General features: G+C 40.2%; 1 protein-coding gene across 2 annotated transcripts; it reads right to left on the bottom strand.

The window, feature by feature from the left end:
- Positions 1-5,324: 5,324 nt before the first annotated feature.
- Positions 5,325-10,195, bottom strand: LOC117559922 (cbp/p300-interacting transactivator 3-like). 2 transcript variants are annotated; one of them, XM_034236643.1, is made up of 2 exons: positions 10,032-10,195; positions 5,325-6,954 (listed from the first exon to the last, which is right to left on the bottom strand). In XM_034236643.1, exon 2 carries the CDS (start codon positions 6,939-6,941, stop codon positions 6,126-6,128), a length of 816 nt encoding a protein of 271 aa, XP_034092534.1. In that variant the 5' UTR covers positions 6,942-6,954; positions 10,032-10,195; the 3' UTR covers positions 5,325-6,125. The 2 variants fall into 2 exon arrangements, with proteins under 2 accessions (XP_034092534.1, XP_034092535.1); XM_034236644.1 differs by having other exon boundaries at positions 10,071-10,179.
- Positions 10,196-15,840: the final 5,645 nt, after the last annotated feature.

The raw sequence follows: 15,840 nt of genomic DNA on the forward strand, positions 1-15,840 counted from the left end.
CTATTAAGCCAAATTCTTTACAACTCACCAGATCAGAAAAACATTTTTCTTATTGCATGATCACAGACTGTATGTCTAAATTGAGTGAGGATACTGTTTTGAAACCATTTAAAACAATAAGTGGCTGTACATAATGACACCAGATGCTGTTAATATGGATAAATTCACTGTCTTGCCATACTAGTGGTGGAAGAATATATTGAGGTCCTTTACTTAAGTAAAATGGTTTCATCATGCAGTGTTGGAGAGCATCATAAGATGTGGTATCACTGCCTGGTATGGTAGCTTGACGGTGCATTTGAAGTCACAGATCGCTCGCCTGGTACAGACTGCTATGAAAATGATGGGGGTTAAAAAACATCCATCTCTCCAAAACATATAAAGTCCATTATTAGACAGGCACAAAAAAGATGGATCCCACCCACATTCTCCACCCAGAATTCAAGCTGCTACCTTCTGGTAGAACACATGTCAAACTCAAGGCCCGGGGGCCAAATCAGGCCCTTGGTGGATTTAATTTCGGCCCGCAGGATAATTTGTAATTACTATTAGATCTGGCCCGCCGGTATATTGCACGCACACCTTCACTCCATCCTGAGGGTCTCCTCAGCTCAGAGCCTGACCCCAAACATTGATGACCTTGCACCCAAGATGAGATGCCAAGTATCTGCTTGAACTAGCATCACAGAGCAGCAACCTGAGTTTAATGGATGTTTCCTTCTGCACTTTCTTTCTTGAGACAACAGGGCATGTTTGGTTTTGTCTTCGAGGGAAATTGTTTTGTTGAAGCTGTTGTTGGCCTGTGGGAAAATGTAATCATAAGAAATGACTCTGGAAAAGCTGCAGATAGAGCCATAAGAAATGAATGCAACTGATTATTTAATGTTTAATGTTGTTTTTATAGGCAATCATTTAAGCTTTGTTAGTCCCAGGTTTAATATGTGCAATAAGTTCATTTCAATAAGTTCTGCAATTAACATTGAACCAGTCCGGCCCTCGACTAGTACCCATTTTTTAATTTTGGCCCACTGTGTATTTGAGTTTGACACCCCTGTGGTAGAATATTCAGAGTTCCCAAGAGCATACTATAAGCAGTCATTCCTGCCTCTGTCCATTAAGCTTCTCAACACTCACATGTAGTGTAATATATATTTAAATGTTGGCCATGAGGGTTGTGCAACTGGTCGTCATTGTCAGTAGGTGCGACTGTGTATTGTGTTTGTGCAAAGGGATAATCTGCTAATGTCTTTTAATGTTAACTATGTTTGTATACGTACAAGTCTTTTTATATTTTTCTTTTTTACCTACTATTGCAACTTATTTTCTTAGATAGTTTATGCTTGTACCACCAGACACCAAAGCACATTCCTTGTATGTGTAACGTACCTGGTAATAAACTTGATTCTGATGTATGTGGAACTGCAGGATGGAGTCCAGAACAAATGTCCTTTCGGGGACAACAAAGTATATCGTATCATATCGTAACAGAACAAATACAGGAAATACTTTTAAACGTAAAAGTACTGCTTTGAAAAGGATACTCAAGTAAAAGTAAGTATAATCAGCGAAGTCTGCTCAAACTCAAAAGTAATGTAGAAAACTCGACTCGACTGTCTTGACTTTGTTTTTTTAATAATATTTTGTATTTAACATATTCAATTAATTCATCATTTGTTGTCAGTGTCCTTGATTGTGGACCTTTTGCATATTTTGCATTCAAATCACTTTTTTTTTCATGGTCATTCTAAAATAAGTCCCACTCATATTTGCCATGTTTTTCCGCTGCACGTCCACAAGTCACAGACAGTTTTAAATCCATTAAAAGCAGCTCAAGGACAAAGCGCTGCCTCTCAGAGCATCCGGAGTATTTCAGGTCCTGTTAATATGACTTTACTGCACAGCTAATTAGAATTTTAATGAGACTATTTTTCACATTTTTCACATAAATCCCAACGGAAACGTTCTTCTAACGGTGAAACAAAACTTATCAGACGATGTGCAGTCACATTGAGAAGTAAATGAGGGCAGTATGAGGTCGTATAAGATAGGTGTTTTGAAACAGGTTTCCTATAACAATACAGTATGCAAATGCACATCTTTATCACATTAAATAAGTCAAGTTAGAATACAGCCACTGACAAAAACAGCACATTTCTTTATGATTACTTTTAAGGTTTTTATTATGTGGATTATTCTAATTTATACAAATATTCTTAGGTAAATAGTTTTTTTTTTAGTTGACAAATTTAATTTTTAATAGCTTCCAAGTTGCATTAATGCCGCACCGATTTCTACACGCAAAAAGTAGGTTAATCTTCTTGTATGGGAGTTTTGAGCTGTATTTTATATGCATTTTTTGATATCATTTTATATCACTAGCTTCCATGTTATCCTAAACCTGTGTCAATAGATTTAATATCTTTTGGGAATATTTGTAATGAAAATGTTGCATTTATTTGCTGAAAAATTTAATTTCTTTCAATACCATCCAGAGATGAAGTAATTACCAACACGACACTGTACATGTGTACAACACGATGAAGTTAAGGAACTGTGTGTGTGTCCTAGCATTACTATACTTGTGGGGACCTAAATCTGTCTACACCGTCATGTGTGGGGACTCGCCTCCCTTATGGGGACAAATTGGAGGTCCCCATAAGGGGAATCATTAATTTTAGGGTGAAGACTTGGTTAGGTTTAGGGTAAGGGTTAGGGTTAGGCATGTGTTGGTTATGGTTAAGGTTAGGATAAGTCTCCAGGAAATGCATGTAAGTCAATGTAATGTCCCCTGAAGTGATGTATACATGGTGTGTGTGTGTGTGTGTGTGTGTGTGTGTGTGTGTGTGTGTGTGTGTGTGTGTGTGTGTGTGTGTGTGTGTGCGTTTACAGTGTGCTGTGCAAAGTGCTGACTCACTACAGTTTAGGATCCGTTTGCACTTTGCTCTTGTGTTTGATCATCACTTCGTGTGGGTAGAGAAGAGTCTTAAACCAACAACAGATAAAACTGCTACAGTATATATAATAAGCAATATAAATGTATGGCTCCTGATGTAAAAATGTAAGCATTTACCAACAGTAGAATCACTGACATCCAAGGAAAAACTTTTCTTTAAATAAATATTTTATTTGAAAATAAATACATTTTCTTAAAATAGAATCAATAACATTACAAAAGCTTTGTGGAGGTGGGACAGGAAGAGGGGGGGGTTACCCAAATGAATGATGTGTTGTAATTTGGAACAAGGAGTACAATCTCACACGTTTATCTACCATCTGAAGACGCCACCACGTGTGCATTCTCCTCTGCATCGTGGGAAAGTGTTGGCATCCCGAACATGCAGTCCACCCATAAACCATCCCTTAACCCACACTGAATCTACACACCAGTTTGTAAAAATGTAGGATATAATCTCTCGTTAACACATCGAAAAATCAGCCACTGATTTACATTTACATCTGACAATGTTTTTTATCGGCAAAAAAGTACCTTAAATGTGTGTTCACCTCTAGTCTACAGTACAAAGATACGATACACAAGAAGGCTGCGCTTTGTCATACAGCGGTAATCAGAGGTCTCTAAGGCCAGGAGGATTTTCTGCGAGCTCGTAGGCAGGAAGGCGTCTCTTTTCTGCCTTTAAAACAGCGAGTCAAAGCCCAGTGTGTGAGTGAAAAGGAGGCAGATCTTCAGAAAGACAGAACATTGAAGAGTGATGCAGGAATGAGTCCTAAAACCAGGAAACTAGTTAGCATTTTAGCACTTCTGGGCTACCTTCAATGGTTTTTTTGAGCGTGTTTTTGGTTGTTAGCCTCAAATAAGGTCTGTGATTAACACAAGCTGAAGAGATTTGATTTCTATGACATAAAATACGTCAGTAAATAAATACCCCACTGGTGGATTTAAACACAGCGGTTGCTAACAAGTGTGTAAATGAGACGACTAAACGTCATCACGCTCAACATTAGCCGCCTTTAGCTTAGCAGGCGTGACATGAAGTCATGTGACCGTGCTGTAGTTCCTTTACAGCCCAACATTAGCCGCCTTTAGCTTAGCGGTGGTGACATGAAGTCATGTGACCGTGCTGTAGTTCCTTTACAGCCCAACATTAGCCACCTTTAGCTTAGCGGTGGTGACATGAAGTCATGTGACCGTGCTGTAGTTCCTTTACAGCCCAACATTAGCCGCCTTTAGCTTAGCGGTGGTGACATGAAGTCATGTGACCGTGCTGTAGATCTTTACAGCCCAACATTAGCCACCTTTAACTTAGCGGTGGTGACATGAAGTCATGTGACCGTGCTGTAGTTCCTTTACAGCCCAACATTAGCCGCCTTTAGCTTAGCGGTGGTGACATGAAGTCATGTGACCGTGCTGTAGATCTTTACAGCCCAACATTAGCCACCTTTAGCTTAGCGGTGGTGACATGAAGTCATGTGACCGTGCTGTAGTTCCTTTACAGCCCAACATTAGCCGCCTTTAGCTTAGCGGTGGTGACATGAAGTCATGTGACCGAGCTGTAGTTCCTTTAAAGCCCAATGTTAGCTTTGTACTTCAGAAATCATAACGTGGTGTTAATATGTGGAGATTTTCCTGCTGAACAAAACGTGAAAGTATCATAAACGTTTGTTTGACAGAGAGATTATTTTCTGCATAATCCAAAATACACAATGCTACCTTCAGGGTCGGCCTACAAAAATACGTCATCTCTGCACCACTCCACATCGCCGCCCTGACCCTCTAACAGCACCACAAATAGCTTTAAACCAGTGCAGGACGTTTTCTCTCCACCAGCCTACAGCAGCAAAGCAGCAACCTTGACAAAAACCTAATTACCAACTGCACAAAAAAAAGCCCTACAGAACATGTCCGTTTTATAATTATTGAGTCATTGGAGAATGTGCAAGCCGACCTCAATTAAGACAAGCATGTGAGAACGTGTAATTTAAATGTAATCAGTGGAAAAGCAGCGGCGTAAGCTAATCTAGGGCAAGAACAACAACTTCTGCACGCTCTGTGCTCCCTTCTGCAGAATACAAAATCAATGCCACAGGTAGCAGATTTAAATAATGATTAAGCTAAGTGCTGCGGGGAGTGGGGGGGGGGGTGCATCCACACATTGTGTCCACAGTTTAAGACCTCTCTCCGATCTCCTTCAGCTCCCAGGGTTTAAAGGAGGACGTCGTTCAGCGGGTTTTAAATGCCTCACTGCACTGACCACACACAAACACACCGATTCTTCAACTACACACTTCTTTTTTTGTCTTTTTGGAAATAAAAACCCATCTCAGAACTGTGAGTTCACCCTTTTTTTGTTTGGCTTTTCTAGATCTTGTAACAGGCCACAGTTATTTCTCCCTCATTTAAGATTCTTGTTATCCTGCAAAAGCAATAACCCCAACATTTGCTTTTGTCGTGGACAGAGGCCATTTCCTAAAAGATAAATGCTTTGTTTCTAAGCCGACTTCTCGAAGCAATGCGCTACTTTTCCCGATGATTCAATCACAGTTAATTAGCGCAGAGCAGATGCAGTGCGTTTAATGATTGCTGATTTAATCCAGAGTCAGGTAAATGACACTGAATGAATCAATACAGCACATTTCACCCAGCCAATCCCAGATAAACCTCATCAGGAAAGCAGCACATCCTCCTGCCTTTCATGGAAATGTGGACGTTTTATTTTTTTTGTAGGAACTCAGTTTTTGAAGAGCCAGCCTTCAATATGCACGTCGGAAACAGAATCCCTTCATTCTTGTACAAACAAACTCAAGAGGACTACCTTTTAAAAATGTCTCTGCTACTGTTTGAAGGTGTCAGTTAGAGGATGTAGCAGATCCCGATGGATAGTCTTTTCAGGCCTGCGTTTGTTTTAGATATCCCAAAGCCTTAGCAATGCAGGCACATGTGCTGAAGGGCCAGATGGGTCCAAACAGGACGCCTCGTCAATTCAGCCGAAGATCTTCCTGGCAACGGCTCAAAGAGGAGAAACCCAGTGTGCTTTCCTCAGTGTCAACGTAAAGGCGGCAGAAACACAGAAACAGCCGTACAACAGAAACAAGAGATTGTCTCCTCCTCGCTGTGCTACTCATTCTTTGGGGGGGTCGTCCAGTCTTAAAACAAAGCAGCTTGGTTCTCAGCAGCTCACCGTGCTCGGCTGCTGTTTGCACACAAAGTCTGAAATGAAGTCGAACTCGTTCTGTCCCAGGTAGAGCTCGGGCAGCTCCTGAACGCGGTCCAACCCGAACTCCAGCACCAGCGATGTCAGCACCTCCTCGTCGATCAGATCCATGTCAGTGTTTTGTCCCTGAGGTCCTCCGAGGTGCTGCATGCCTGAATGAAGCTGCGCCGGATTCACCCGGTACTGAGCTCCGTTCTGCATGTGGTGACCGTTCGAAGCCAGAGGGTGTCCGTGGTACTGCGTGTTGAGTTTCTGCAGGTGCATGCTGGCCATCAGCTGCTGGGAGGTGAGGCTTCCGGGGATGTACTGCTGTGGGTGTCCCTGTTGCTGTTGTTGTGGATGCCCCTGTTGTTGTGGTTGTTGTTGTTGTTGTTGTTGTTGTTGTTGTTGTGGGTGTCCCTGTTGTAATTGTTGTTGTGGATGCCCCTGTTGCTGTTGTTGTTGTTGTTGTTGTTGTTGTTGTTGTTGTTGTTGTTGTTGGGGGTGCATGTGGTGCTGCTGCTGCTGCCCGTTGTACATCATGTTCCCGGACATCATCTGGTGGTGGTGGTTGGCCATCGGAGCAGCATTCACGGGGGCCATGCCTCCGGGGCCCACCATGCCCTGCCGCTGCCTCATGGCGGCCTCCATGTTGCTCTGAGGGTTTCTCCCATAATGCATCACCTGGCCGTTGTGCATAGTGCGCAGGCCGGGCTGACCCTGGTGCTGCGGGGGTCCATTCATGCCCATCCTGAAGCCGTGCTGCATGGGCATCATCATGTGTTCAGCCATGGCCTCGATCGCCCTGGAAAAAAAAATTACAGAAAATTAGATTTCAAATATAACCCATTATAATTACAATATGCATCATGCCTAAAATACCCATGATTTAAAGGGGCCCAGTTCTGCTTTTTGGGGTTTTCCCCCTCTCTTGTCAGGGGGTGTATAGGTTTTAATGCATGTAAATGATCTGCAAAGGCTAAAATCCCAGTGTTCCCTCCAGAGGGAGTTTCTCCCCCCACACCCACCCACCCACCGCCTGAAACGCCTCCATTGGATCGCTAAGCGGTCGACCAATCACAACAGAGCCGGCCAGCTAACCAATCGGTGGGCTCTGGTTTCAGACAGAGGGTGAAAAGAGGTGCTGCAGCACAGGCAGTATGAGAAAAATAAAGAGCTTTTTGAACATTAAAGCATGGAGACATGTTCCAGTAGAGACACTACATACTGATATACACCTGAACATCAGCAGGAGAGGACTCTTTAAAGTAGAGACACTACATACTGATATGAACCTGAACATCAGCAGGAGAGGACTCTTTAAAGTAGCGCCACTACATACTGATATAGTCCTGAACATCAGCAGGAGAGGACTCTTTAAAGTAGAGACACTACATACTGATACACCTGAACATCAGCAGGAGAGGACTCTTTAAAGTAGAGACACTACATACTGATATACACCTCAACATCAGCAGGAGAGGACTCTTTAAAGTAGAGACACTACATACTGATATGAACCTGAACATCAGCAGGAGAGGACTCTTTAAAGTAGCGCCACTACATACTGATATAGTCCTGAACATCAGCAGGAGAGGACTCTTTAAAGTAGAGACACTACATACTGATACACCTGAACATCAGCAGGAGAGGACTCTTTAAAGTAGAGACACTACATACTGATATACACCTCAACATCAGCAGGAGAGGACTCTTTAAAGTAGAGACACTACATACTGATATGAACCTGAACATGAGCAGAATATGTCCTCTTTAAATGGGCAAATTCACAATTTCCCTCATGAAGTGCAGCCTACTCAACACCAGGAGTGCTACTCAGCCTGGTTTCATATCGTACTAAAGTGAATATCTTTGGACGTTGATCATTTTCTGACATCTTATAGACCAAACTATTAAAACATGAAGTTATCCACAGATTAATTAATGAAGGATGATAACTGTGAGTTGCACATCCAAAGGGCTTTACAATATAGACAAGACTCTATGGGACATGTCACTATTAGAATAGTTCAAATGTTCTGCCCCAAAAGAGCCTTAAACATGAGTGAAACATACTTTTAGTAATATTTGTATACGACAGAAAGATGAAAAAACGATATCTTAACTGCAGAAGATTATCCAATAAATGTCAGAAACACCCCCAAAAAATGAGGAGACTGCACTGTTGAGAACATTAAAAACATTACAGTCGGCCATGTTTGTTTTTTTCAATTGGTGTTGTGAGCCTGGAAAGCTCAAATGTGAAAATTAGAACATTTGACCAGAAAGAAAAATGAAATCCGAGTTGACCAAATTGCAGAATCATTGTAAAATCAAAAACATAAATTGACTAATCAAATTAATCCCATATATCCCCCAAAGCCTTCGATGTCACCAGGGTTTCCTGAGTTTGCTTTGCGCATATTTTAAACCACATTTTCATCACAAATATGAGCATTGAAGAGGTATGGACGATCAAACAAGGAAACAGCCACTATCCAAATTGCATTATAGGAAATGCAGTATACAATGTTTTGGGATTTTTTACCCAAACTAGAGATTAAAAATCAAATATCTCAGCTTCAATTCAGCCCACTAATACTAAACCACTGGAGTTACCCTTTGAAAACACTCAATCTCTGTTGAAACTCCTTCTCTAGTTTCTATTTCTCTTCTTGAACCAAATCAGAAGTATCTTCTTTTCTTTTTTTAAACACTCATCTCTAACCTCCACACCAGTGAGTGTATTATCACACCGACGAGGGAGGGCAGTAATACCCTTGCTTGCAGCCAAAAGGACGCAGAGGAATGCTCCCCCTCCCCAAACCAGTCATTACAAAAAGATCTTCAATTAAGATTACCAACAGATGACAAACAGTTTCACACTGAAACTCTAATGTGCTTTGATTGGCTTGTTAAAGCGTTAAGCGATGTTAGCTGATAAAACAAGACACTTCCCTGTCCAATAAAACCCCGATACAATTATGCTCTGGAGCTTCTCATTCAGACACTTTCGAAAAAATGACAATATAACACAAGCATGAAACCATGTAAGGTGAAATCTAATCATTATTCTATGATCCTCCCAAATGTACTGTTTCTGCCTCTTCAATTGAATCCTTTTGGCTGATAAAACAAGACACTTCCACCTCCAACAACAGACTAAATCCTCCTTAAAATCATGCTCTGGAGCTTCTCATTCAGCCACTTTGTAAATGACGTGAAGCATGAAACCTCTTTTTTCTCTGCAAGGTGAAATTCATTACTTTATGATCCTCCAAAAATGAACAGTTTTTTTACCCCTGAACCGATTAAAGCAATTGAATCCTTTTAGCTGATTTGTACATGTCCCTGCTGTGGGACAAATAAAGGAATTCTGATTCTGAAGACACTTCCAGATCCAGTAACAGCCTAAAGTCCTCCTAGAAATGATCTGATTCAGCCACTTTGTAAATGACATTATTAAACAAGCTGCCATGTAACGCTGCAAGGTGAAATCCAATCATTACTTTATGATCCCCCCAACAAAATTAACTGAATGCCCCTGCAATGCAATGCAATGCTTGGAGCAATAACAGCCTAAAATCCCCCTTAAAAGCATGCTCTTGTTACCTAATTATATCGCTTTTAAATCCCACGAAAAGGAACTGTGTTTCCCTTACTGCTTGAATCAATTGAATCTTTTTTAGCTGATAAATCCTCCTTAAATCAGGCTCTAATGTTACCTAATTATATCCGTGTAGCTTCTCATTCAGCCACTTTGTAGGCTAAATGACATGAAACCATGTAACGCTGCAAGGTGAAATCCAATCATTGCATAAAACAGTCCGCGGTGCGAAACCCTGTTTAAGGAGGCAACACAGGAATAAAAACAGCACCTACCCGATGTTTAAATGTTGATTTGTGGAGAAGTTTCCGTACCGAAGGGGGGGTCTCTGTGCAGCTGGTGATCCGGCTACATGCAGCCTTCCAGCGGATAGGAACTGTGCGGCGTCTCGGCAGTCAGTTTGTTTTCTGGGTCAACTCAGGGATTATATGCATGTGGTATAAAGCCGAGAGAGGGAGAGATAGGGAGGGAGAGAGGAGGAGCCAGCGTCCCTCTTGTCTCCTTTGTTGCCATTGGTCCTCCCCCTTAATCACTGAGCAAAGAAACACTCACTCTAACCTCCACTGATCCTCCGAGCAGCAGATCACTGTGACCGGGGGAGAGAGATCTGTGTCCGGGGAGAGAGCTGCCTCTAACCCGCCGGCCTTCACCACCCTCTCCCTGTAATGATCCATAATGATCCATACTGTGTTACCGCCGGAAATATGTCTGTTTATATCGCAGGGATCATGTTTAACGACCACTTCCTGCTCCTGGGAAATGATATGTTGACATGTTGCATTACACTGGAGTTGATCTATGAACACTCCTCATCAACAAACTCCTACTAATTTTTTAACATCATTTAAAATCCTTTACAGACCAATACAATAGACATATAAAACCAACAATAACATACATAAAATCATGGAACATAAGACCTGATAAGAAGAGTAACAACTTATTAGTTGACATATTAAGTAAGAACTCATATTGAATACCACATATTAAACCTATTTACACCTCCAGTTGAATAAGCTGCTGGCTGTGACTGAAAGCTATGTTGCATGACACCAAAACAACAAGCTAAAAGATGCTAAAAAGCTTCATAAAGTTATGCGAAAGTGCTGAAGTTAAGTGATCACTCTCAGTATAGGTTTAATAACACCTTTCACATAATTTGATCCTTTATTCAATCATCAGGATCCTTTATTTATCCCAAAACGGGGAAATGTACATTGTAACAGGAAAGGGACGGTGCAGATAAGAGGAACACACAATCAGTAGACTAACAAATCAAATAAGTACATGCAAAAAAGTAAACTCTTTAATAATCATGTTTTGCAGTCCAAAACTTGATTTTCCGTTCTCCCAAGATATGTCTGTGCTATGTTATTTGTAAGTGTTTGCTGCAGAGGCTCAGAGGAACACGTCTGTGTAAGCTTCAATTAAGTTGGATTGGACATGGATTGAATATCCGCAGGGTTAAAGTGTTATTTACAAAAAAATCTATTCAGGTATAAAAGAAACAACCTTATCGACCAGAGGGAAACAATTGCCAATAAACATTATCGCTGCAGCATTTACATTCCCTTCAGAAAGTGTTAAGCAAAACCACTTGGTGTAAATATGTTATTTTTAGCAGATTGCACAAGCACACTGTAGAAGCCAAAACCAAAAATGTGATGACACAACAGAAAATCCCACAAAATACAACTGTGATGGTTTGGAAGAAATGCCAACATTACCCAAGCAGAATTGGTTTTGTCTTGGGGATTTTTATGGAAATTACTATTAGAATTTGTCAAGATTAAAGAGTATCTTGACACTTTTTAACAATGTGTTAGCTATGTGCCGCTCCAATATCAATGGTTAACTTGGCAGTGAAATATTTACAATCCAAAGGTTAGACATCCTTAAAATAGTGCTTTCACGTGATTTATTCTGATGTACCACTATCTGAAAACATACTTACAATGAATACACTGCACTTCTGTGGGCTATAACTTTAAAGCGTCTTTGGGTTCAAGAAAAGCGCTATAGAAATAACATATATTATTATTATAACTGACCTTACTAAAAAAAATCCTGTTTTCTTTTAGCTCAGAGAGACTCTGTCCCCAAGAAAATGTCAATTTGTGGCTTCATTTTCATGGAGTTAAAGAAGGTTATGTTTGAAACAACAAAAATGGCATAACCTTCCTCCTTCAAAATAGAGCAATAAAAGGCCCCACAGTCAATTCAATCCACTTTTGCTGCACCAGGCTAACTCGGTACTAAAATTGCTTTTTGAAGCTGTAGGGAAGAATTGACACATATTCAACCTTCCTGTTGACGAGTAATATAATTTGACACTGTCGGCAGGTGAAGCTGTCCTGTCAACAGTGTCACTGACATCTATACAAGGTCTAAGGTATTTTCTTTAGTCACATAACCACATAACTGGAAGCCATGACTAGATTGCCAATTATACTCTGTTAAAGTTTGTTGTGTGAAGCCCCAAAAACTAAAGGTTTACAAAGTTCAACTTAAAACAATTATTTGGACTTAAAGAAGTGACTTTACTGTACCAGAAATATGTAACTAGCTGCTCCTTTCTGCAGACAAGAGGTGTAAGGCATTAGGACAGATGGAAGACTGACTGAACTGTTTGCAGTCCAGTTGCATTGAAGAAAAATACATGGTAATCAAAAGGATATCTGCTGCTGGTGACTATTTTGTAACTGTACATTGTTGGCAATGATATTGGAATGCAATGATACAAGGCTAAATAAATGCTTTATAATATCACTATAAGAATTATAATAGCAAGCCTATCTGAAATAAAAACGGTATTTCCTGGAATGGCCACTTGAGGCTGGCTCCAAAAGCGAGTCACTCCCCATAGACCTTCATGTTAAAATTCCCAACTGTACAGCAGAAATAGACATGTGTCTCTATCGCTAATTTCCCTGTTCATGACTACTGTAAACCGTAAATTGCATCTTAATCACAGACATAATATGGCTTGTTGTATTTCTAACTGTACCAACAACCAACTGTCTATGAAGTCTGTGCCCCGGTGAGTAAAGTTATTATTTCATTTAGGCCTTTACGTTAGCATTAACAGGTAGCGGTGTCTGCGCTCATTATACCTGGCTTGTTAGCTTAGCCGTTGTACTAAAAACACACACAAAGATGAGGGTTGTTTATTTATTCAATGAAACACATTAGAATCACACCAATTATTTTGTTAAACAACATTATAAAACAATAGAATTTCACAATTAATATCACATTTAACATGAACTAGGGACACTTTAATAACCAAGCTAGCTAGCTAGTTAGCGCTAGCTTGTAAAGGTTTGTTATGCTAACGGAAACTAACGTCCATGTACCTCAAATATGTACTTGAGTACCGTACTAAGTTGAGTCAATGTATTTAGTAACTTTCCACCACTGCATCTTTATAATATTATATTTTAGAGACTGTCATTCTCTCTGAAGTGCTGCTGCAATCAAACAGAGTAAAAAGGTCCCCACCCAGCCTGATGGTAATACCTTTTATATAAACAGTCATTGGTTAATACTAGTTTACATCTGAGAAACAAAAGGAAATCAAAGGCAGTAATCCACACAGCACTCTGCCAACAACATCAACATCTCTTCAATGGAGAGCATTTTAAATCTTTAAGACTAACCCACTTACCACCATTACGGTTTGAGCATTATAGTCGTCTAATCCTAGAGTATCAGAAGAGTTTTGCAGTCATAAACCCACCACATGTATCTATTTCTCAGTCACCTAAATACAGAAATCTACCCAAAAAATATTTTGTTTCTTAGGTTATTTAGTTATCTTCAAACAACATTACATTACATGTTACTTGTTAGACGCTTTTATTGAAAGCGATTTACATACTCAATACTGTGGACAATCCCCAAATCCCCCATCAATTTAGCGAAAATTAAGGCTATTAAAAAGTATTAAACGGCATTTTCCAAGGTATTACATTTTGTAGCTTGTTTTCAATAAGTATATAAATGGTCCAAAGAGGTTGTATTCTACAGTGTGCCTGAATGTAATCATTGCGTAGGTGTGTAGTGTGATTCTGTGTAGTTTATTGATGGCATCCCGTTGGATTTGATGTCATCTGAACAGGACATCGCGCGCTCACTGCTTGATAGCGCGCGGAGGTCCGTTTACGCCGGTTGTTAAACAGCATCGTTATGGGGAAATACAAGTTTGCGTCAAAATGGTTGTAAGATAAGGAGGAAGGACAATCAATACTGTATATAGTCAATGTGAGGTAAAGTGTGTCGCCAATGTAACCGGTTAAATCTCCAAGTGGCGATGAGGTTTAAAATGTATGAAAAGGTTACATTTGACTTAAGGATTCCTGCTATACCCTGTGACTGCAGTGGGATTTGACCATGTGCTCCCCTGATACGAACACCAACATACTAGTCCACTACGCCACAGCCTCCCTACAACAAGCACAATACAAGTTAATCCACTTTAGAGTCTACCCTTATGTGGAAAAACTGTGAATGACAGGAAGAAATTGAGTAAAAGATCAGATTCACTTCCCTGCCTCGTGCACCAGATTTGAGTTTTGAGTCAATTTCGCAGAAACAAACCCCCCGTGGAGCTAACTATCCCTTAAACACTTATGCAACCGACTCATTTATGTCTAACAAAATCAATTAAAATCTTTTTCCTCAGGGTTTTAAACAAAGGTCGAGGGTCAGGGGCCCTTCAAGGGGTACCAGACAGGCATAATGGTGGTGGTGGCTACAGGAAAACAGCATAAGCATATTGCATAACTTGATATGAAATCTGACTTTTAAAAATATGGTTTCTGAATTTGAAACACTTAAGTTAGTGTTTTAGATCATTATAAATACAAATGTGAAATTCCAAAATAGGTGAAAAAAGAATTGAAAGTATGGTTCCTGGTTCCTAGCAATGAAAACAAATAGAAATTCAATATACATTTATTTTCTTTTTACCAACATTAGTTGCTGTTTAGCACACGTTACATATATTTTTGGGATTACAGATAGCTTCAGTTATTTAGTCAATGTAGAGGTGATGATTTCTGAATGGTTTTTAAGGTTAAAACATTTCATGAATCCACATATTTTCAGATTAAAAACAATATGTTTATTTTCAGGTTGAATTTCACCTGAGATCAGTTTGAAGTATATTGCATGTAGCTGTTCACCCGTGATTTTCAAATGTATTAACTATCTTCGATTTCATTTGCATTGATGAAAACCTAAGAGATACCGATAAGCCATCAATGCAAACGCCATTACCTTCCCCTTAATCATGTTTTAATAACAGCAAACCTTGTCATTTGCAGCTTGATGGAAATTGAAGCACCTCCAGCCAGCCATGCAGTCCTTTTGTTTTGGCCTCCCTCCCTCTCTCTCTGTGTGGAGAAAGTCAAACCCCCTCAGCAGGAGCTTGGTATGTATTCCTGTTGACACACACACACACACACACACACACACACACACACACACACACACACACACACACACACACCCTCCGCTGCAGAGGAATGTGTCCTATTTTTGGGCCCCTGAAGTCAGCTCGACTCTCAGCCTCTTTCTAATGCACCGTTCACTTGACCATTGTGTTGTTGTGTGTTTCTCCTTCAGGAGGACGCTGTGTGTTTTTGATGAGCAGCAGCAGCCTCCTCCACTTATTAACAAGGAGCTGAGTTGTTCTCAGCAGTGCCTGAGTCAGAACATTATTGTTTATTCTGCCAAATACAGCTGGCCTTCAATTTGTGATTTTTCAAGCGTGCATATTTCCAACAGCTTTTGACTATAGAATGTATTCACAATAATGAAGTACTTTTATGTAATTATACCCAAATCATAGTAGTTATTGTCTAACTCTAAGCAAGCCAAGGAATATGTGTATTTCCAAATATGTTCAACCAGTTATTTTAAAAGGAGCTTCACCTCAAGCCACTACAAAATTAATACTTTGCGTATGTTAATTAATTACCAATTATATCTATCCAGATTTGTATGATATGAGAATGGAGGGCATGAAAAATACGCTTTTTTAGCTTTCTCCTCAGAAGTTAAAAGGTTGATACCATTCTG

The sequence above is a fragment of the Gymnodraco acuticeps genome, unplaced genomic scaffold (genome assembly GCF_902827175.1).
Source record: "Gymnodraco acuticeps unplaced genomic scaffold, fGymAcu1.1, whole genome shotgun sequence".
Lineage (NCBI taxonomy): Eukaryota > Metazoa > Chordata > Actinopteri > Perciformes > Bathydraconidae > Gymnodraco > Gymnodraco acuticeps.

Coding starts and splice junctions, on each gene's coding strand:
- LOC117559922 (XM_034236643.1), bottom strand. CDS start 6,941: ATGGCTGAACACATGATGATGCCCATGCAGCACGGCTTCAGGATGGGC.